Below are 23675 nucleotides of genomic sequence, written 5' to 3'. Positions count from 1 at the left end.
GCCACTCTCCCCTCCCGCGCGGGCGCCGTCCGGGAGCTGAGCGAGACTCTCCCGCTGGCTCGGAGCGCTGGAACGCCGCGCGTGCGGGGCGGCGTTTGCCGTGCCCTCGGCTTCCGCGGGTCTCTGCTCCCCCGGAGAGCCACCTGCCGCTGCTGCCGCAAGACTCGCCTGCCCGCGAGCCCTTTAAATCTGGGTCAGGGAGGTGGCCGTGGGCGGGCGGTGACGGACGCGGCAGCGGGTGGCCCCGGCTCGGGCGGCAGGAGCGTTACGCCCCCGGCGGCAGCCGCTCGCGAAGGCCGAGCGCGGCTGTCGGGCGGTAACGATGTCCCTGCAGAGGTTTGGCAGCGAGATCGCCGGCAGCAGCAGCCGCCGGCATTAAACCTTTGGCTTCCCGGGATCACCGTCGCAGCAGCGCGGAACGACACCAGGTAAGCTCATGTGTGTCGCGCGGCACAGCCCCGGGCAGCCTCCAGCGGCCTCGGCCCAGGCCTACGTGAACGATGATTGCCGTGAGCCCCGGGCCGGAGCAGGCGGGAGGCTCCCGGCTCGTCCCGCCGGGAGCAGCGCGCGATTTCCCGCGCTCGGGGCCGGGCCGGGATGGGGCCCGTGGTCGGGAAGGGGCGAGGGGGCGGGGCCACGGCGGAGGGGGTGGGGCGCGGTCGCCTCGCGCGCCTCACTTTGGCGCCAACTGCTCGGGGCCGGGGGTGGGGTTTCTCTATGTCACGGCGGCGGATGCGCCGTGCGGCTGCGGCCGTTGGCTGGCGCGGCGCTGGCCCCGCCCCCCGCGCCCGGCCTGCGGCACCGCGGCGGCGGCGGCCGGTGAGCGCTCCTGCCCCTGCGCGCGTCCCGCCGCACCGCACGGCACCGCTCCCCCGGGCACGGCACGGCACGGCACGGCACGGAACCCCCCCGGCCACGGCACACCCACCCAGAGCCTGCCTGCCCTCCGCCGCCGGCGGCTGTTGGGGCCGCCACCGGGCGTGCTCCTGCTCTGACCCCCGAGAGGTCCCGAGCTCTTCAGCCGCGGCAGGAACTGGGGCGGGCGGGAGCCCCTTCCTTCCCGCGTGTGCAGAGAGGGCGAGGGGAAGAACTGCTGCCTCTGAGCGGGCTGCACCGCTGGGTGCCTGTGCCTTCCCTCCTGCCAGCCCCCCAGCCCGGTACTGGTCTGGGTGGTGGTATCAGACAACGGGGACTTGCTTTTAAATGATCAGTAGGGAAGAAATCGGAATTATCAAACCAGATTATTTTAACTGGGTAAGCTGCACGTTCAGATAACCTGTTCATATAATGCAGTGCTGATTTTCATGTCAAAAATTCTTTGTAGGATCAATAAGTGACAGTTAAACATCTTCAGAATGCGTATTTAAGTAACAGATAATTTCTTACGTTTCTTAAAAGCTGATTTTGTTACCTTGATCCAAGAGTTTTCTTACTCTAATGCTGGATTTTATTGAAGAAAAAGAGCCACAGGTAGCTCAGGTGTAATTTACATACTTCATGATGATGCTGCTTTATGTTGCTGTTATGAAATTGTCGATTAATTGGTTCCCTTTGCTCTGATATTTTCCTTGTAGATGGGGAAGCCATAGGGAGTTTGTATCATGGCAGCGGATGAGGATGGACTGGGACTGTACGATATCCGCTACAGTGGTAAGAAGTGTTAGATTATTTTCTGGCTCGGGAGGAATTAATGAAGGCAGTCTTGTGCAAATACATAGGTCCGGAAATAACTCAGAAAACAAATCTGAAGTTGTGACAAATACTCATGAGCTTCAAACGTAATTAACTGGTTGTGGCACAATATCATGCAAGCCATATCCCATTAGTAAGTTTGTTTTTGAAACCATACCTGTGCACTCTGGATTTCTGGAATGTTTTGAGGGAGTCTGGAACTGGTCTCCCCCTTGTCTTTCACAGTGTATAGTTAAACCTTCAACTGTATCTTAATGAAGCTTGCATTTGAACAGGATGGGGCACTGCTCCTTTGTTTGGTGTTTGTAAGAGCCAGTGTGCCACCAACTGCCACAGTACCCATAAGTACGGGTAAGGTTTGCCATTGCCTTTACCCAAGGTAATCACAGTACCTGCCACAGTACCCATAATCAAGGTACTCCTTATTTCCAGCTCCACAGTTGGTTGATTTAACACACATTTGGGAGATTCCTAGCCTCAGAAGGACTGTGGATATTGATGCTTTTCTTTATAGAAATAATATTTATTGCAGAAATTAAGAGGTTCGCATAGAGGACATGAGAGTGATAAGAGGCATTGCAAAAAGACATAGAGACTGACATTATTTAGATTAAAATGCATTCACAGAATCAGTGTGTTAGTAGATGGCAATACTAAAGCAAATTGTTGGTATTATATAATGATATAGACTACTACAATACTTTCTCTTTAGCCAGAATTATTTTCTTGTAGTGGTTTTATCATACCAAATCTTATGCAACTCAAAAACAAAAATAAAAGTTTTGTATGTAGTGTATTCTAGAAAACAGTTTCAAAGTTAGATCAGTTTTACTTAATTTGTCATTTTAAACTCTGTTTGCCATAGAGTTTGCTTTATGCACAGTTCTTGTAGTATTTACAAACTGATCTTACAAGACTGTCTTTGCTACCTGGTGACTGATCTTTTCTCCACAGTAGCAGTACTTTCCTGGATAACAGTTTTACTGGTCTCTACTATTACCTCTACTATTTTCTGCTGGTCTAGGATTGCAGCTGTGCTTACTTTATGGGAAAGGTAGAGTTTAGTTTACTAAATGATAATTTTGGCCTTTTTTTTCCCCATTGCTTTAGCTGAAGCTTCCCCCTTCAGGGAAGGAGATGAGAGCTCTGTGGATATTTATGATGGCTTGGACAGCAGTTTGTCGGTTTCTGGTAGGTAAATTGTGTCTCTCTGCTTGGCTTGGCACCTTACAGAGTCTCTGCTTCTCAGGCTGCTTTCAAGTAAAACAATATTTAGTTTTAAGTTTACGTTTAGCTGGTTTAAGCTGTGCTTCAGCAAGCAACTTGTCAAAATGCAAGACCTGTATATTAGGCTGTATAAATGCAGCAGAGAATTCTTAAATCTGTTAGCTGAATGAATGAAAGACAGTTTTCCTCTGATATTGGCAATTTGAAGACACTTGAGCATGTATAGGGGTGTAGAAAAGCTTAGCTATTTTATCTGTGCCTTGATAGCAGGACATTTTACCTTGGAAAAAACACCTTTATTTTGTGTTTTTGTAGGCTTCAGGATCAGACCCAACAGTCACTGATCATTAAATTCCCAGTGAGAGATCCAAAACATACTTTCAATGTGATACAGTAAATTCAGGATATCCTTTAAGCCTGTTGTTACCATCCAAAAATTTGACATGCTGTTGCAGCACATGCTGAAGTGAAGTCAGCCAGCATGAAGACAGTCAGGATACACAAAGTATCACCATACAATTTCAGAAGGCTTTGAGCGTTTTCCCATTCAGAGTAACACCATAGCTCACCAGAAGGCTACAGGCATTTGCCCATAGAGAGTGACATCATATCAGAAGGCTGCAGGTATCTGCCCTTCTTGGGCTTTAGCCCAACCTTTTATACCCCTGATTGTTCATGCATTGCACCTGAGTGCCCTCTGTTCCCTTTGGTGGTTGGTCAGTGCACCTGGGCACTCCATGGCTCATTACCTTCAGTGCTGCTCACCTGCTTTTCACAGCTCTACCCATTGGGCATGAGGCTCAGCCACAGCCCCACTCCCAGTTACCACAAACTGTGTGCCTACACAATGCTAATGTAAATTATTTTCCTTTTTTAACTTCATTGAAAGTGAGAAATAAATGGATTCAGTACATGTTCTTTTTTGTGGGCCTTTGAGTACTGTTTAATGAAATGCTGTTTCTAGTATTTAAGCAGTTATTTTTCTCCTGATATTACTGCTGTAAGACCATTGATTTTTTTTGTGGAGAACTGCACTATATCCTACATAAGACATAAAGCATCTATATATCTTTTTCTCATTTTGCATTTTGTATTTCTTAAGTTCATATTTCTCATATGGAGGTGCATTGTTTAGTAAACATTAAAGATGCAAGGATGAATAGCAATGCAGTGAAAACATTTTAGATAGTCCAGTTTTGAGTGACCTTGGCTTTTTAAATTTGCAGAGAGGGCTGGTGAGATCTTGCTCTGTACAGATAACCTGTTATTTATACATCCTCTTGCACTATGTTAATAATACTTTTTGCATTATGGTATTGTCCACAGGATGGAAGCACAGCTTTGATAGCTGACTTCATTTATTTGTCTGCAAATGCATCTGTATTTCAGGGGTGTCATAAGCCAGGTCCTGTCAGTTAAGTGTATTTGGTGAACAGGGCACCCAGGCTGATTTGAGGAAAAAGCACTATAATTAAATAATTTGGGTGTTGGCTTGTCAGTTGGTTTTGATTGTTTGGTTTTGTTTTTTTTTTTGGGGGGGGGGGTTTGTTTGTTTGGGGTTTGTTTGGGGTTTTTTTGTTTCACTTTCATTTCACTTGCAGATGGCTATTTCAAGATATCTCTGTACCTTATTGCAACATGGTACGATGTGAGCATGTAATAATTACTTTTTGTGTTGTTACCTTGTTAGTGCAAGAAGTAAAACCAAAATGCACAGACAGAACAGAACTGTGTACACAATGCAACATGGTTAGAAAAGTACCTTTTTTCTCATGTAATTGCTTTTCTTTATACAGACAATTTTGCTCCAAATACTACACCATCTAGAAGCAGCTTAAATTTATTTGATGAGATATTAATTGAAGAAGGGACTGCAAAGAAAGCATCCTATGATGAGGTATGTATTAACATGGAAAAAAAACCAAACTTGTGGTGTTTTGGGGGGGATTTTGTTCCTAATTTCCTTGTGTGAGAAGTGAAGTACAGAAAATGTCAGCATGCTCACGCTGTAGGAAAGATAGGCTTTTTAAATAAGTAAAAACAAGAGTGTGCTTATAAACTCTTAGAACAACAAGTTCATCTGAACAGGTGAATGTCACTCTGTGTGACATCTGTTCCCATTTCTCATCCTTGGCATGCAGTTCATTTATCAGCTGTATTATGGGAAAATGTATTGTGATTTCCATGTAGCCAAGAATCTGGTCTGACATTTGATACAAAGCTAGTCTTGATATTTCTCCCAACAAGTTTTACCAGAGTAAAGCAGATAAATCTTGATCTATTTTATGTGTTGTTAAATTCTGTCCTTGAGACTGAAGGTGGCCATGCAGTAGGTAACTGCTTCTAGCAAATCAAGACAATGGTCACTTAAGTAGCATCACCAATACCTGGGTCTGTAAGACACATTTAAATGGCATGAAAGGGACAGGCACTAACAAATGTTACAGAATAAGTAGGAGTGAAACCTCCAGGACTGCTGAGTGATGAAAATATCACTTTGCAAGTTTGAAAATTGTTGATTGTTTGTTTGAATGGAAGTTGTCCATTCTCCTGTGAAAACTTTGTCACTATCTGCCTCTAAAGAAGAGCTCATGCCAAATTTATTTTACTTAACTTTGTGATCTCAGCAGGATCGTGTCCTTTGCAGTCTATTTTTGCAGCCCAAGTTTGTTGTAGTAACTTTTTGGTGTGTTTTTCCTTACCTGTTTTGTCTTACATGAGATCTGTCAAGAGAGTTGCAATCCATTTGGCTCTCAGAACTCCTGCTCCTTGGTACTTGTGACTTTAATTTCACAATAATATGGCTTCCTGTTATTCTTAACCTATGACTGTGAGGCAAGCACACATAGATTTCCTCTTGAGTGTTTGTGTTGTTTTAGAGACCTGCATACCAGTTGGAGCATATTGGAGCCTTTTGTTTCAATATGGCTTTCATATGTTCCTTTGGGGGAAAAAAACAGAGGTTTGTAATGTACATTAATGTGTATATATAAACTAACTATAGCTCTAGAGGAGCAACTCTTTGGTATAACTAAGTCCACTTCTGTGCTGTGAATTTTTCTCTCTTTGACAGTTGCAGGCAGAATATGGAAAATGTCAGCAGCAAATTAAAGAGTTGATGAAGAAATTTAAAGAAATACAGGCACAGGTATTGTAGTTCAAAGGGAAATACTGTCAAGATCGTGCAAAGTAAATTGAGTATTGCTTTGAGAAAGGAATTTCATATGCTTTCTAGACTTGATTCATTGCATGGATGGTTTGTAAAGCTTCCCTGAGGATGTTAGGAGCGTGGTCTTCCTAGGATGGTTGGTGGGGATAGCCTACTGACAAGATCAGTAGGTAAATTAATGTTTCACAGTGTTGTGTGCAGTAAGACTTTATTTGGTTAAAAGCCATATTCTGTCTTCCTGATTAGAAAAGTAAATGTGTCAGATGAATAGTTATCAGAAAGGTGTCCAGTACTCTTGTTTTTTTAATGCTCTAGGGACAGGGCTGTGAAGGCACCTGAGCTGTCATTAGAACTGGAAGCAGATGTGTTGCTTTGAGCATAGTGCCATTCTGATAAGTGTGAGCTGCTCTTCAGCTGGTGTTCCCTTGCTGTGCCATTCTGTAGAGCTGGGTTATTTGGGGCAATTCTGCAGTGTGTGGTACTGCACAGTGCACATAACTCCCAAAGGTTCTAAGGTCTGCTGTCGTAAGCAGCTGCTGCCCTGTGACACTTCTGTATTGTTTTCTGCAAAACTTCTCTGCCTTTCTGAGTAGGCTTTGATGAGGACAGTTATCAAGAGAAGGGAATATTTCTAGGGTTGACAGGGTTGTAGAATATCATACCTAGAAATGTTGGAATGAAAAAGTGCCTGAGGTTGGTTTTGATACTTTAAAAGAAATACAGTTACCCTCTTTCTCTGAAAGTGCTTGAGAGCTACATCTCTCATTTGATGCAATGACCAAGAAAGAAATAAATGAGTAAAAGAATTAAGCAAAGAAGTGGATTATCATTTTTTAGCTCACTTGTTTTATGGCATATATCAGTTTTACTAAATTGTATACTTGAAATGTTTGAAGTAATTACTACAAACAGAAGCATAAATGTGATTAATGTTACCAAAAAAAAAAAAAAACCAACTCTTAACTTTTTTGGATCTTAGTAATTCTAATTTCTTTGAAAGACTTTGTATATGTTTTACTGTTACTTTGCCAATGTGGGCACACTTTTCTAATGGTTTTCTTGCACTGTTTTTCATTTCATGGTTGGATACCCAAGCTAATTCTTGTTTTTTTCTCTCCCTCTCTCTCTTGCTGTCTGTTTTCTAAATATTTAAAATAGAATATCATTCTACAGAATGAAAACCAGGCTCTCAAAAAGAATATTTCAGCCCTTATCAAAACAGCAAGAGTGGAAATTAACCGTAAGGATGAAGAAATCAGTCATCTGCATCAAAGGTACAAATAGAGAGTAGAACTGAAAACATGCTTATGGTCTGATCATGTTTATATACTTGCTATAAATTTTTGTGTGTATTTCCAGAAAAATTAATGAAATAATCATTACTTAGTAAATTCTTGTGTAGTTTAGGACCAGTACAATCAGAGGAAATAGGGATTTCCTTTGCTGATGAGGTCTTGGGCTTCTACTTAAGAAACCAAGAAGGAGTCCAAGTGGTAATCATTTGCATGAATTTTTGCTTGTTTGTAACCCACTGTTCCTTGTGAGTTATCTAACCACCTTGCATGTTTGAAAGCATTATCTTACTAGTTTTGAAGCTGAATTGTGTCTGTTTTATGGCCTCAGACATGAGTTCCATAGAACTTTTCAGACAATGACTGAGAATAAATAGATTATATAATGTTTTCTTGGCAAGATATGAAATCCCTGTCTTCAGTGGTGAGGGATAACAACTGGAAAATTCTTGGTTATTTCTGTGTACCACTGATGTTACTGGAAGGAGTTGATTCAGTGAAGTATGGTTGGTAGAGTAGCTGACAGTAAGGTTTCTGAACCATGTAAAGCCAGAGCAGGGGTTTAGGATTCAGGACACCGATTGTCAGAAGGTTGCCTCCTTGTCACTCGGGTCACACATCATTGGTTTGTTTGTATTTTGGTTTGACCATTTGATATTTTCCTGCACCAAACATGTTGTAAGAAGGTTCCTTTGAGGTTTCTGTGCTAAAGGCTACGTGCATATAAACCATGCAGGTTTCTTTGCTAAATACAGAGAGTTACCAGGCACAGTCTGATGGAGATCAAGAGGTTTTGACATGTGTAATTCTTTCAGCTCATCAGCTTTCACACAACAGCTGTCATTTTCACACCTTTGAGTGCAGTATTCTGAATTTTAAATTAAATTCTTTGAAAAACGCTTTTTTGTTTTGAATATTTGACCACTTTATATACTTTACAAGTTTCATTTCAATATCATCTGATGGTGGTGAAAGTTTGTGAACAAGGTATTTATCTAGGTATTTTGGAAGCATCCATCATGGCAAATTGTGGGGATATTGGCACCTTGAGATCTTAGAAATATGCCTTGTCTGCTGCATGGTTTATAGTAAATTAGCTTTTCTTAAGCAATACATCTATGTGTAAAGATTATTTCAAAGTTAGTATCTCTCAAGGAATGGTTAGTGTTTATCTCAAAAAAAAAAACCCCTCCACTTTAAAACCACAAAACCAAACAAGCATAGCTTGGATACAATTACATTAATCACACGTGTATGCTCTTTCTAATTTGATTTTTTAAAGTTATTTTTAATATGATGACTTCTCAGCAGTATCATGTGGCCTTGATGAGGCTTGATTATCTTGGTTATCTATCTATAATGTGTGCTTGTTTTCTGGAGCTTGCAAAAACTCCCAAATGTAGTTTATTTGCTTATTGATGGTTTTTAAATTATTATTATTATTTTAAATCACTAATGCTGTAAAGGACAACTTTTTTTTTTTTCTGGGGGAGAGCTCTTTTTATCACTGGACAATGAAATGCTAATTTGAATTACTGAGATTGTTGCCTAGGCTCAAAAAGTATTTATTTTTATAAATCTTGTTTTTCTTTAGATTAATTTCTTTTGGAAAATATGTATATCAATTACATTATTTTGTTCTGTGCTGATGGAAATTATTAAATGTCTTTTTATATCACCCTTTTTTTCTCAGCTTGAAATTGAAAGTGTTAACAATTTTTACAGAAATGCAGATTCATTGCAGTTCAGCTTCAGTTCTGTTTAAATAAATTTTTAAATAACATAACTTTTTTTTGTTTTCATGAACAGGCTGTCAGAATTTCCCAACCATCGAAGTGTTTTCGCCAGAACATACCTTCCAGGATCAACTAAAACAAAAGATTCCAAATTCAGACCTTCTGATTTTGGTGACAATATGAAGATGGAGCATAGAATGAAGAATGACTGTTCAAAAGATGCATACCACAGTTACTCATCTCACAACCCAGACAGTGGGAAGTGTGGCTCTGAAAAAAGAAACACTCCACTTTTGCCAAGGTACCCTCCTGAAGAGCTCTGCAATGATGGTACTCACACGTGTGCCCTGAGCTATGACCATACCTCCACCAAGGAGAACAGAAAGGAAAGAAAAGAAAGCAAAAGTAACGAACAGCACAGCAGGGGAAATGGCAGCAAATACAGAAAAGAAGTGCATCAGAGCGCTGGAAATGATGGGGACAGTGAGGAGGGGAATTTGGATCCTCAACAGAAGCTGAAAGCCCTCTCAGAGAAGGCTAGTAAAAATGAATTGCAACAAAAAAGTCAGAGCACGAAACTCAAATGCAGTCCAGGTGTGGAAAGAAGAGTAGAAAGGGGTGTTTCTTCCTGGGAGAAACAGACTGCTGGTAAAGACAGATTTCAAACAAGAGGTGAATTGTATGCTGATGAGAGATTACAAAATGTATTGAAAAAAGACATTAAAACACATGATAAAGGTGAAAAACATGCTGGCCAAAAAAATAAACCGAATGAGAAGCTGCAAGAACAAGCAAGGAGGCCTAGCAGGGGAAGCAGTCCACACTCCAAGAATGAACATTCAAAGAGTCTTCATGAATCACATAAATGTCGTGTGGAAGAGTCTAGAAAAGTAAAACACACTGACTGCAAGAGAGACAGGGGGACAGATGATCATAGCTCTCGAGAAGGAAGGACTTCACCTTCTAATTCCAGCAGCAGAGAGCATAAATATCCACGCTTGAAGGAAAGTAGCAGTAGATATGAATGGGAAACAGCACATTCCAAATCAGAAAGACACAGAACTGAGGAAAAAAGGAAAAGGGAAAGAGAGGATCAGGATGAAAATAGACATTTTAGAAATGAAAAAAAAGTTGCAAAAGAATTTTCTCACCAATCTGTAAAAGACTCCAAGAAAGGTACCCACGTTACAAAAAGTGAGAGAAACAAATCCTGTAAGCTGGAAGAAACATCCAGAGTAGCAGACACCTTAAAAGATTATAAGGTGCCCAAAACTAAAGGTAAGCACACTGGGCCAAAAAGCAAAGACTTAAAACTCAGCTTTATGGAAAAGCTAAATTTAACTCTTTCTCCTAATAAGAAGCAATGTCTTTCTGCAATGGATGGACTTAAAACACCTTCCCAAAAGGCCACTGATGAGGGAGGTACAGAGCTCACACTGCAAGCAGAGCTCTTAGATTCTGCCCACCCTGTAGACTGTGGTCCCACAGAGCACAGTCATTCAGCACTACAAGTTCTGGGCACTGCAGCTCAGAGCAGCATGGAACCAGCACTGCCTATTTCTGTCACTTCTGAAAATGGAGCCTTGAAAGCAGCAGCAGCAGATGCAGCACAGGCTGAAGCATTGCCTGCAGTCACAGCTGATGAGCCAAGCTCAGAAACCTTACCAGAAGAAGAAGGGGGTCAGGTACAGCCCCAAGCCTTGCCAGCAGCAGCAGAGGTGCTGGTTCCTAATGAGATGGAGTCTGAAAGGCCTTCAGAAGCAGCAGAGGCTTGTGATCCAGCTGGATTGGAAGCCTCAGTAAAAACAGCAGCAATGACAGGTCTGAACCACCCTGAATATTTGCCCCTGAAGGTGACAAGGAGTGTGGCAGAGTGTGAAGAGCTGCCTGTGACAGAGGGTGAGATGCAGGATGATTATGTACCAGCAGAAGTGGCAGGACCTGAACCTGCAAGTGAAAGTATGGGAGACCTTCTAGAGTCAGCAGCAGAAAAGAAAGAGGAAGATAAAATATGGCTGGCTGCTGACACAGAAAGCTCTGCAGATCAAAGTGGCTCTCAAAATGTTGTCTTAGATGACTCAGAAGCCAGAAGTTCTGGTGACCTGGAGTCCTCTGACATTGCAGATGATAGCAGTGAAACAAAACCAGACTCCTTAATGGAAGTAGTTAGGGGTGATGATCACATGGCTGCAGAAAATGTTGACTGTCCCATTGAGGAAAAGAGTATCTGTGAAGTTAATATGAGTACATCTCGTTCACTGGACAGAACTAGGATAAGTGATAAGGATGAGCCACTGGTTGACCAGAATCCTTGTGATCTGGGGCCAGACCTAGCTGATAACAGTACTGCAACAGCATCTTCTCTCAGTGGCGAGATGTGTCCTGTAACTAAAGAGAGAGAAACTAACCCAGTTTCTTTTGATGATGACAGCTCAATACTGAGCATTGATCTCAATCACTTGAGGTATATTCCAAAGGCCATCAGCCCACTGAACAGTCCAATACGTCCTTTGGCTAGAGCACTGAAGATGGAAAGTCCCTGTAAAGGCCTTGTGAAGACTTACAACAAAGGTAATTGTATGTATATATTCTAATTTATTTTCTACATAAAACCTAGAAGATCCTCTCATGGAAAGCAGAAATTACTTCTAACTGCTTTCTGAAAAATACAAATCGTGTTTTGTTGAGCTGTGTATGTCCCAGTGGTCCTTTTTGTTAGTGGTGGCAGCATTTAATGTTGCAGCCAGGATTCTAGCCATTTGAATATTAGAGCTCTAAAATTGGAGTTGGTCACTATTGACAGAAGATTGGTTGAAATAAGAGTTTTGTATTAACTTACTGAAAAAAATACACATTTCTTAATTGAGGATAGTTTTGCATAGATCTTTTTAGTTTTTTCTCTGAAATTGTGGAAGCAAAAGTTAAGTAGGATAATATTCTTTCAAGTATTTGTGAATTTAAGTCTTCCTTGTAATGTCCTGCAGCAATTAAAACAAAAAGAATTATTGAAAGTTTAGATTTCGTACTAGAAAAGTGGCATTGAAATCTGGTTTCTTATGTTTCAGAGTGTAACTCTGTATGGGGTTTTTAAAACATTATTGGGTCATTTGTTCTCAATTTTTTAGTTTGGAAATTGTTAAAAGAAAAGCCAGCTATTGTATGTAAACATTTGTTCATAATGATATGAGAGTTATAATTTAGCTGGTACAGTAACCAGAAAACTTGCTGAAGTAAATGGAAAGAAATTTGAAACTCATGAAAACTGCTGTTTTTGTCTTTCCATTTGATGTATTTGTGAGATAGTTCACATATGTTTGGTGAAATGTTGAGGCCCCTTAAAGCTCAAAATCTGCTCAAAATAAAGCTTCATTTGCCCTTTAAAGCTCAAGGAAATACACTAAACTGGCAGATGTTGAAGCAAACCACCCAAACTCATTATAGCTCAGGCTTCATGAGTTCAAACAGTTCTGAGCAATCGGTCTACAGAAGAGAATCTTGTTTTTCTGAAAATATCTGTTTCAAACTGCATTCTTTTTGGTGATTAGCAAACTGTTTTCTTTTTTTATAGAGCCTGAAAGTACTGTTGTCATCTGTCCCTCAAAGAACTTGTCAAAGGAAGTAAACAAAGAAAATCAAAAGCCAGTGAGCATGTCTGATGAACACTTAGAGATGGAGTCTCGGCTGAGTATCTCTTCAGATGAAATAGAAGAAGGTGAAATCGTAAGTAGTGATGAAGATAAAGAAAGATCTAAACCAGAGAGAGGCTCTGAAAATACAAAAAAGTCAAGACCGAAAGCTTCTTCTGAGACACGAAATTTGACCAGCAGCCCGCAGAATCAAACTAGCAAAAGTGTGCACTGCAATGAAGGTAATGGAAAATTTGTTTCTGTGCAAGTAAGCGCACAAAAGAACAGAGAGAGGCATAAAAATCAGACCCTCAGATCTTCAAAGAATATGAAGAAAAACAAAACTGTGAGCATTGCTTGTCTGGAAAAAATAGTTCATGTTATTGTTGAACCTTCAAATATACAAGAAATCATGCAGATGCTCAGAGCTATACGAAAACAGATGAGGAAAAGTTATATGAAGTTCAAAGTACACTTCCCAGTTCAGCATTTTCACAGAATTATAGAATCTGGGATTATAAATTTTACAGCATTAATAAGATACTTGAACTTTTCCAAGATGTGTGCATTAGGTGATACATTAAAATTGAATATCTGTGATATTATAGAGTCGAAACTTAAACAAGTTAAAAAGAATGCAATAGTGGACCGTCTTTTTGACCAGCAAGTATCAGATATGAAAAAACAGTTGTGGAAATTTGTAGATGAACAGCTTGATTACTTATTTGAAAAGATAAGGAGAATTATAATAAAGCTATGTGATGTGGAAAATGAGGGTGAGGAAGGGAAATTTGAAAGAGCCGGAAAGCAAAACCACAAGATCGGTCATAAAAATGATGTGGAGAGATCTAGAAAAAAGTCCCTGAAAGAAGGTTCTCAAAAGCCTGAAGAATATATTTCAAAACAAACTGTGGATTATGAACAATCTAACTGTCACCATGAGAAAAATAAGACAGGTGCACCAAAAAGTGCCTTTACAAAATGTCTTAATTCCATTGATAACACAAGAAATTCCCAAACAAAAGTTCACCTCTCTAAAGAGAACAATTTACAAAACTCTCTTACTCCACTGAAGGGTGTTAAATATGAGAAGGAAGGACTCCAGCTGTCCAGAGATGCTAACAAGTCTGATCTCAGTTATGAACTTCTCACAGAACAACAAGCGTCCAGTCTTACATTTAATCTAGTAAGTGATGCTCAAATGGGTGAAATTTTCAAAAGCCTGTTACAAGGTTCTGATCTCTTGGAAAAAAATGGTGGCAGTATCAACAGAAATGACTGTGAATTCAGGACTCCAGAAAAACAGTTTTTAGACAGTCATAAATGCAGGGATAATATTGCTGAACTGGAGCAGGACATCACTCCAAAGGAGGCTTGTATGGACTGTAAACTGGATGAGGATATTAGTTGGTCTATTGTTTCACCTGTAAGAGCTCCCTCATTAGCATCTAGGCCTCAGATGCCCGTTGATCCAGATGTGCTGGATGAGAGCTGTATGTTTGAAGTTTCCACAAACTCATCTTCGTGCAAAGATGATGAATGCAATTTACAGAAGAATAAATCGTGTATTTCTTCTATCCTTCTTGAAGATTTGGCCGTTTCCTTAACAATTCCATCACCTTTGAAATCAGATGCTCACCTCAGCTTCCTAAAACCTGAGAATAATTCTAGCTCAGCTCCAGAGGGTGTTGTTAGTGCACATTACAGCGAAGATGCACTTCTTGGAGAGGAGGATGCCACTGAACAAGACATTCATTTGGCTTTAGAGTCTGATAACTCAAGCAGTAAATCAAGCTGTTCATCATCGTGGACAAGTCGGCCTGTTGCTCCCGGTTTCCAGTGTCGCCCCAGCCTCCCGATGCAAGCAGTAATCATGGAGAAATCCAATGATCATTTCATTGTAAAGATTCGGCGGGCAGTGCCATCTGCCTCACCAGCGTCTGACCAGATGGCTCCAGTGAAGGAGGCACAGGCATCCTCAGCCAAGACTGGAAAAGGAGAAATGAGAACTGGGGGGAAAGAAAAGGACAGCCAGAGTGCCACTGTGAAAGAAACTGTCAAACCAGATCTGGGTAAGATGGATCACTTGCCTCATGTCAGCACCGAACAAGAACAAAATCCTACCTTAGCTCAGCCTCTGAAGGAGTCACACAGTATTGTTGGAAAGGAAGAAACTACTGGCTTGCCTATAACCTGTAGAAAATCTCTAGACAAAGAGAGTCATTACACTGAAGGCCCAGATAAGGGCTCTGAGCAATCTGAGGCACAGAAATTGCAAGTATCTGAAAAGATAACTGAAATGCATGTTAGATCTCAAGATTCTTTTCCTGCTGGATGCAGTATGAAGTCATGCATAACAGATGGTATTGCTGGTGGAACTTCATGTCATACAATGGAATCCAGAGCAGATAACGGGACTCGGGAAACTTCAACAGGAAACTCAGAAGTTAGTGACAAAAAGGAAGAACTGGAAGAGTGCCTTGATGCATCTGTAGAGCTAACAGAAGAGCTTTCTAATGTGACTGTAGCAGGTGAATGTGATCTTGAAACAAAACCCAATTCAAAGACTAGTGGAGGGTGTCAGATAAGTATAGATGATAAAACTAATAAAAAGAGGAAAAAAGAGACTGTCAAAGAGAATTCCAATTCGAAAAGGCAACGAAAAGGAACTGAATCAGCAGGTGAGGGGGGTGATGAAGGTAATGTCAGGATTGAAGATAAAAATTCATCACCCAAGCAATGTTCCGGTAAGAAGAATGACCAGCAGAATAAAGACTCATCTCCCTTGGCTTCATCTCCATCATCACCTAGCCTCTATGCCAAAAACATCATTAAAAAGAAGGGAGAAGTAGTAGTTTCCTGGACAAGGTAATTTCTGATTTGATCTGCTTGATTACTTTAGGGTTTTTTAAAACTATGTGAAACACTGAAAAGAGGGAAGAAAAGGGTATTTAGCTAATGACCAAAGTTATTTGGTAGCTCTACACCCTTCTCTAGAAAGGGGAAAGGGAGCCTCCTTTTATCAATGCAGGATTGCTGTAGGAGATTGATGTCCATCTCTTATCCACATCTCCCAAAGCAGGAGTCCTTTTAGCTTTTGTTATGAAAGCTTATGTGCCAAGGTAACAAGACCTTTGTAATCCACTCCATGTTCTTATTATTTCCCCTGCCCAGTTTATTTTTTCTGTCCAAAAATTCCAGCCAGGCTTGGTAGGGGATGAAGATCCTTAATGTTCCTACAAGGCGTTGGTGTCTGGTGAAGAACAGCTGAGGATTTCCCCCTCTGAGGGAAGGCATGAGAGCAAGCAGTTTTCTGGTTTTGGGTCTGAGCTGCTCAGTCTGTGGAAATGTAGCAGTCAGCAATTCTACTCAGTGATTTGCAGGACGTGGGTGACAAATGAGATGGTTGTCTGTGTCAATAATACATGCATAATTACTGTGGTGTATTCTTGTTTTTAAGAAACTGTAGTTGGCAAGTTTTGCTGTTCTTGCTATAACTTGACACAATGAACACTTTATAAAGGGGCTTCTAAAATTTTCAGGACAGACTTTTCTAAACTATCGTTCAGACATAGTAAGTTTCTAGGTAGCATTTTAAAAGAAGACCAGTTCCTTCACAGAAAAAAGACAGCAAAAGCTAATGTGATTTTTTTAATGTGCAAATCAACAAGGTAGAAAGAGACAATTTTCTGTATGAATATGACCAGGTTTTCAGTTTTGCAGGTTTTGTTTATCTTCTTTTTAAATAGACATTTATTTAAATAACTAGTCATTACATTTTTCTTTGAAATTGAAGAAAATAAATATAACTTGTTGAAGTATGATAGGTTTCAGCCAAATAAAATTGCTGTCTATACACATTTTGCCTAAATTCATTGATGAGACAAGCAGAAAATTGGTGATGCACTTCAGAATAGACTCCTGGGTTTTTTATTCTCATGTGAGCAGTAGATGTGCTCTGAGTATGTTTGTTACATTAAGCCATTTAAAGAAGTCAAACATCAGTGGTCCTTAGGTGAAAGCTGCTGTTCAGCCGTGCAAACTGAGGCTGGAATGCTGACCTCTATTGAGGTCCAATTCCTTTCAATTCAAGTATAAATATGTGGTTTAGAAGCTTAAAACCCTTTGGCTTTGGTTTGGGGCTAGCTTTATTCTAACAATCCTGCCCTTCCTAGTAAGGGAATGTCATCTCCTCTACCACTTGTTCTTAATGACTCCGTTACACTGTGCTGGTAGAGGAAAGGATCCTCCACAAATTTGTTACTGCTGTTTTAACTCATGTTTTGTTGTTTGGAAATACTCTGATTTTTATATATACCTGTATGTATTATTTTGTTTGTGTACATTTACACAACTATATGTATTCATGTTTTAAAAATGCATTTTTGCTGTAGAAATGATGACCGAGAAATTTTACTGGAATGTCAGAGAAAAGGACCATCAAGCAAAACCTTTATTTCCTTGGCCACTAGGCTGAACAAAAGCCCAAATCAGGTAGGTGATGATCATTTTTGTATATCCTACATTTACAATTACAGTTTAACAAAAATCTTTGGAGATCTTCTGCAAATCTGTAAATTTCTTTTCCTCATGTCTTTTTTGGGAAATTCCTGAAAAAAAGAATCTTTGATTCTGCCAGTTGTTAGTTCTTAAAAATACACATAGGGTGTTATGGAGATTCCTGAGTGCCTGTTTGGTTGGTACATTGGAACTGCTCCACTCATAATCCAGGTACAACAGGATTGTTCTGTTGTTGGATCAGCACTTAGATAAAGAAAGGCAATTTTGAGAGGCCTGAAGTCTTTGGACACCTTTAATAAATTAGAAAAAATATCCAATTTAGAGCTGAGAAAAAGTATCATGATTGTGCAGAGAGGACATTTTTAATGAAGGCGTTTCTTTTTTTCCTTTCACCTTTTAATGTAAAAGTTTCAAAGGATGCAGATACCAAATTAATGTAGAATATTCCCAGAGGTTTGCATCTAACTTTACACTTGAGTTGAGTTGCTCTCTTAATATGTATCCTGCAAATCTAGAAAGGGAGAAACACATTTGATTCCATTAGGAAATCTTGTGTGATTTGGATTGGCTTTTAGGATATTGTGTTGTATGGTTGAGGAGTTTTTGTGGGGTTTAGAAGCTGTTGGGGTGGCTGGTTAGATAAAATGTTATCTGTGCATTTATGCCTCTCTTCCCAGTTTGGTGGATCATCAATATGCTATAGCAATATGTATACAATAAAAAGTAGTAGCTTAGGGCTGAATGAGGCCACTACTTCAGCTGTAGTTCAGCAAAAAGGCCTTTATCTACAGACCAGTTATGTAAAATCCCTGTCAGGCAGATTATTCCATGATGAGCAAAAAATACCTGAAGCAACAGAGAGGGTAGGAAATAGCCAATAAATTATGCTTTTTGTGGAGTACAAAATAAGCTTTTGTCTTTACATTTGCATCTTACTCATGGGTATGTGTGGCAAATTCAAGGCTAATTGGCTTTGAAGCCTGCATTTTTTCCTCCTCCTTGTAGGGAAACCTGTATTAAACCTGTGTTGGCTCAAGCTATCTTTGATTAACCTGGAAGCTATTTTGAATGTGAAAGGTATAGAAGACTTCTTAGATCCAGTTAATTTGTTAATGATGCTCCTAAAATTCTACTAAAATTTCTTCAAAGTAAATAGTGGTGGTCTTAAAAAAACTTGATGTCAGATCAGCCTGTCTGGGTAGATATGGAAGTCGGGGGCCTTAATGATATGCTGTTCTTTTTTCGTCCTCTCTTAGGTTTCAGAAAGATTCAAGCAGTTAATGAAGCTGTTCAAGAAATCCAAGTGCAAGTAGACTCCATCCAAGTTGCTTCATGGTTTCAGGGCTTAGCTGTTACCTGCAGGGATGGACTGGAGCCACTGCATTCATATGGTGGGATTACGGGGAGGTATCAGAGTCAGAATACTGAGTTTGGTAAATCCTGTGCACTGTTAGTATTTACTTGTCTGAGTTTCCTCTGAACTCCTTTAACAGAGTAACACAGAGGGAACTTCACAAACCAAGTGGTTAGGAAAGAATGGGCTTTGCCACTGCACATGGGGCAGTATCATTTCAAGGGGGTTATCTCCTATTAGTTAAAGGTGTTCTGTCGGTGGAGACAGGGGCAAGAGTGGAAGTGATGGCTCTTGCTTCACTTGTTGGTAGTTCTGCGTGTGCTGATGTCAAACTGTGATCTTAAAAAGTAAGAGTGCTTTGGAATCCAGTTGGTACATAATCCTGGAAAATGACAAGTAGGTCATCTTGGTGACTGTGGAATATATTTTAAGAAGTGAGGACTTCTTCTTTTTAAATAAGGCAGGGCAATGATAGCGATGATTTCAAAAGTTGCTTATCTAGTAATTGAATTCTATTGCTCAGGAAGAGGTGGATCTTGCAGCCTAGTCTTTAACAACCATTTGTGACAATTGTTTACTTACTAGAGATGTAAATCTAACAGATTCTGTTTTCAGAGCAGTCAGTGTGCAGGGTGGCATAAATGTTACTTTACATAAACACTCCTCTGCAAAGGCCATTATGTTTTTCTGTTCCAAATTACATCTGGAAAAGGTACTTTGTTTAGGTCTTCAACATAATAAACATTCTGTTTTGTTAAAAAAATTAAATATCGAGAAGTGATTTTCTTTTAAAAATTATTTATTTTCTTTTAAAAAATTAGAAACAGACCTTTACAGTTTCATAAAATACGACTTTGTAGTTAATAACCAGAAGCAAAACTTTTCCATAAAAGCAGGCAGTTTTCAAAAGCTTGTCAACTTAGCATGTTTTGACAGCAATTGCATCTCTTTACACATTGTTTAGTGCATTAGGAATTCATTATGTTCTATTTTAAAAAAATCTGTTATAACTGTTTCTAGTTTTACTAGAACATACCTGAAGTGTGTGTGTGTGTATATATATTTACACACACATCTCATACATACTGCTGTTTATCCCAAATTTCTAAAAAGGTTTTGTTTTTTCTTCTCTCTGAGAAACATCCCTGGAAGTTGCAAGGGGTTTTGTTTAATGAATTCATTAATTTTTGAGATTTTATTTTCTACAGAGGATTGGAATTGCTGTAGTCTTTATTCAGTCAGAGCATCTGCTGAGTACAGTTAGACTTCATTTAATAGCCCTCACCTAAGTGCATTGCCTTTCAACTTGGATTGAATTGGCTCTTTTTCAGAGTCCAGTGGCCATTTCTTCAATGTCAGCACGTTTTCTGTTCCCTCTCCAACTAATGGGACAGACTTCTCTTTCTAATAAACCATCAGATAATTTGTCAGTGATGTTGTCACTGACCCATTTGGAGTATCGTACATGTGACCTATGGAATGGATTGTTGTGCTGCCAAACAGTGCATTGTCCTTGTTTTAGGCAGTGCTCTGGAAACTGTTACAAGGAACAACTTGAGTGGGTGATGATGTCAGTTCTGGCAGTCTTCCATCTTTTGTGCTTGTTTCTGAAATGTTTGCTTTCAGTGATCAAATCTCACCTTCCGTGCTTTGCTGTCAGTGCCTGGTAATTTCAGTGGGGGATCGGTGCACGGGTTTGTGATAACTGTTAATTTGTTGGAGATTTAAATCTAACTGAAGCTGTTTTCAGAATAGTCAGTTTGCCAAGAAGTGTTTATGTGTGTGGAAAAACCAGACTCTCCTAAGAGTGTCCTTTTAACCATATCCTTATAGATCAACATGTGCACAGTACTGAAGGCACTGAGGGAAGTCACTTCTCTCCACTTAAGTGCTTCCTCTCTGCATCAAAAAAGGCAGGCAGTATTTTATTACCAAGTTGTTTATTCCTTATGTGTGTTTACTTACTTTCATATCTGTATAGGTGATGGGGGCAGAGTTTGACGGTTTTGAATCTGACTTGGATTCCTTTTTTGTAAAGTGTGAAACTTGGTTAATGTTCTCTCTATTGTATCTATGTGTACAGGTTCCTGTGTGGTCATGTAAAATATCTGATGTTTGTATATATATAAATATATGTATAAAAATAGAAAGAGCTTTGTTTAGCCAAAGATGATTTTTTTAAGTATATAAAACTACAGGTTTATTTTGTATAAACTGAATAGTTTGCTTACTGTAAGAGCAATACAAAAAATAAAATTCTAAAACCCACACACGTTCTTGTTGAACAAAGGTTGGCTTGGAGTGGTTTTGTAACATTGTTTGTAATTTATTTCTCCAACAAGAATTTTGATACATATATGCCAAATGTACTGTATGTAATTCTACAGTCTTCTTTGTGAAACCTCAGGTAAATCAAAATATTTTCTAGAACTGTTGGTTAATGTCAGCTTGACAGCTACACATGTGGTGAAGCAGCGTTAAAATTTACTTCTCTTAGTTTGTATAAGTGAGTAGCTATGTTGATGTTCTGGCCAATAAACATGGAAGTTGTCAGCTGCTGCTCTGCTCCAATTACTGCTCTGAGTACATACTGCTTATTTCTTAGTGAATGTGACTGGAAATTGGAGAGGTTCACAAACCACATAAAACCCTTAAGCCACTTATGAAACAGGACCTACAACTTCAGTCTTTTTTCTGGAAACCTGGGGTGATTGTTGAGTGGAACATTACAAAGGAGAAAGACCATTTTGTGTCCCAAGACCTTTCACTGGAGGAGTGTAGCTGATGGCCCTTGAAGAGTCTTACTCCAACTTGCTACTGAAGGATAGGTCTACTTCTGTCCAACACACATATTTTTACAGGAATATGTTTAATGGATGTGGGTATTCAAAAATTTTCCAGAGTTTAAATTAAGGGAGTGGGATTCATGGAGATGTGCATGATAGGGAAATCATGGGGCATTGGGCATTGAATTTTGAGGGATTCTCTCTAAGGCAAAGTCTGTTGGCAGCTAAAGGTGTACATACAACAGTTGTCTTAATTCAGGACACTTCTCTTAAGATGAAAATCCAGAAACACACAGTTATTCCCATTAAGGCTTTCCTCTCATTGTATTCAGTCTAAAATCAGATGCAGAATAATCTTTAGCAATTTGTCTTCATGAAGGGAAGCAGCAGTAATAAAGCATGCTGAGGACCAGTCTTAAGGATTTCTTAGAAGAATCTATGAAATCAGTTGAGGCATTTCAGGAGCAGAATTGGCTTTGCTAGGAAAGATGGATAAAGTTTCAGGGGTGGCTCTTTGGTTCCTGTGAAAGGTAATGTGCTCCAAAAGGAGCAAGTTAGTACCAGTAGTACCAGTAATGTTTGTAGTAAAATGGAAAAAAGTTCAAGTGAAATGACTTTTTTAATAAGCCAGGGTATTTCTAGACTGTGAGAGTACACTGTACCAGTTAGTGGTTTAGGCTAAAGCTAAAAGTCTGTAGTCTCATCTTTGCATTTCATTATGCCCATACCTGAATTGCTTTGGCTGCAGCCTGTTGTCCAGCTCACTGTTCACATCCAGTTTGTGACGGGTTTGGTGAGACAGTAGAATGCATGTGCACTTTGAAGTTGTTTTGACCCTGTACTACTGTTAGCCTAGTTGTGGTGTCAGAATTGTTAGGTATTAATACAAGGAAATGCTGCTGTCTGTGTTATAAGAAGATTACTATTAGTTCCCACATATATCTTTTTCTGTTTTTCAAATCTGTGAGTCCTTAACAAGAATGTCAAAACCTACAATGCTAAAAAATGTATTTGGATCTAATACTGGAACTTATTTTGTACTAGCTGGCACTTCTAATTTAGAATCAAAAAATATTGTGAGTTGGAAGAAACCTACAAGGATCCAGCTCCTGGCCCTGCATGGGACAGCCCCAAGAATTTGGACAGCCACCATCTGCCGGAGGCTGCTGTCCAAATGCTTCTTGATCTCTGTCAGGCTTGGTGGCTGTGACCACTTCTCTGGGGAGGCTGTTCCATTGCTCAGCCAGCCACCTTCTGAACAAAGAACCTCTTTCTAATATCCAAGCCTAAACTTTCCCTGACTCAACTTCAGGCCATTTCCTTGCATCCTATCACTGGGCACCACAGAGAAGAGATCAGTATCTGCCCCTCCTCTTCCCCTCACAAAGCTGTAGATTGCCATGGGTCTCCTCCAGGCTGAACAGACCAAGGGACCTCAGCCAGCTTCCTCTCAAGGCCCTTCACCATCTTTGTTGCCCTCCTTTGGGCACTCTCTAACAGCTGACTTTCTCACACTGTAGCACCCAAAACTGCCTCCAGAACTAGAGGTGAGGCTGCCCCAGTGCAGACCAGACTGAGACAATTCCCTCTCTTGCCTGGCTGGTGATGCTTTGCCTGATGCCCCCCAGGACAGGGTTGGCCCTCTTGGCTGACAGGGCACTGCTGGCTCATGTTCAACTTGCCATTGACCAGGACCCTTTCTGTGGTTCTGTTTCCAGCTTCTCATTCCCCAGTCTACACCTACATCCAGGGTCACCCCATCCCAGATGCAGAATCCAGCTGTCACACACAAGGCAGAGTAAATGCCCTAACTGGATTTGGATACTGGGATTTGCTGAATAACCACCAGGACCAGACCTTTCACCCTCCTTGGGTGTGATCAGCTCCTGCCCCAGCACTATGTTCCTTGGGTCTCTGCTTCCCACAGGGAGGTCACTCCAGGTCCAGGAAGGTCAGGCATGAAGCTGTGCTGGTTCTCACTGTGCTGCTTCTCACAGTTGCCTGTTTCAGTCACCTCTGGCTGAGGTCCCATCTCTGATCTGCAGGATATATTCCCTGCCACCACATCCACACACAGCCTGCTGTCAATACACACTGTAAGCTGATGCTGTCTGTGGCAGGAGCTTATAGCAAGGGAGTGTCTTGAGGCACCACAGATTCTTGCTTCTCTCCAAATGCAAGCACCACCATCCCTGTGCCCTCACCCTGCTTCCCTTTCATGCACAATTAATTATATGGTCCATTAACAAGCTTGTATGAGCAGCTCTTTAGC

General features: G+C 40.5%; 1 protein-coding gene across 2 annotated transcripts; it reads left to right on the top strand.

The window, feature by feature from the left end:
- The first annotated feature begins 35 nt into the window (after positions 1-35).
- On the top strand, positions 36-21170 carry CASP8AP2 (caspase 8 associated protein 2). 2 transcript variants are annotated; one of them, XM_050972733.1, is made up of 10 exons: positions 36-428; positions 1575-1650; positions 2803-2883; positions 4716-4816; positions 5993-6067; positions 7247-7362; positions 9190-11687; positions 12685-15610; positions 17137-17236; positions 18520-21170. In XM_050972733.1, the coding sequence occupies exons 2-10, from the start codon at positions 1602-1604 to the stop codon at positions 18574-18576; spliced, it is 6003 nt and encodes a 2000-aa protein (XP_050828690.1). In that variant the 5' UTR covers positions 36-428; positions 1575-1601; the 3' UTR covers positions 18577-21170. The 2 variants fall into 2 exon arrangements, with proteins under 2 accessions (XP_050828690.1, XP_009091886.3); XM_009093638.4 differs by lacking the exon at positions 36-428 and adding an exon at positions 807-1254.
- The last annotated feature ends 2505 nt before the right edge of the window (positions 21171-23675 follow it).

The sequence above is a fragment of the Serinus canaria genome, chromosome 3 (genome assembly GCF_022539315.1).
Source record: "Serinus canaria isolate serCan28SL12 chromosome 3, serCan2020, whole genome shotgun sequence".
Lineage (NCBI taxonomy): Eukaryota > Metazoa > Chordata > Aves > Passeriformes > Fringillidae > Serinus > Serinus canaria.
This window is presented reverse-complemented; position numbering and strand designations above follow the sequence as displayed.

Bases quoted from the DNA above. Each gene is read 5' to 3' on its own strand.
- CASP8AP2 (XM_050972733.1), top strand. From the start codon at position 1,602: ATGGCAGCGGATGAGGATGGACTGGGACTGTACGATATCCGCTACAGT. The intron at 6,068-7,246 runs GTATTGTAGTTC...TATTTAAAATAG, and splicing joins TTAAAGAAATACAGGCACAG to AATATCATTCTACAGAATGA. The intron at 17,237-18,519 runs GTAGGTGATGAT...GTCCTCTCTTAG, and splicing joins TGAACAAAAGCCCAAATCAG to GTTTCAGAAAGATTCAAGCA.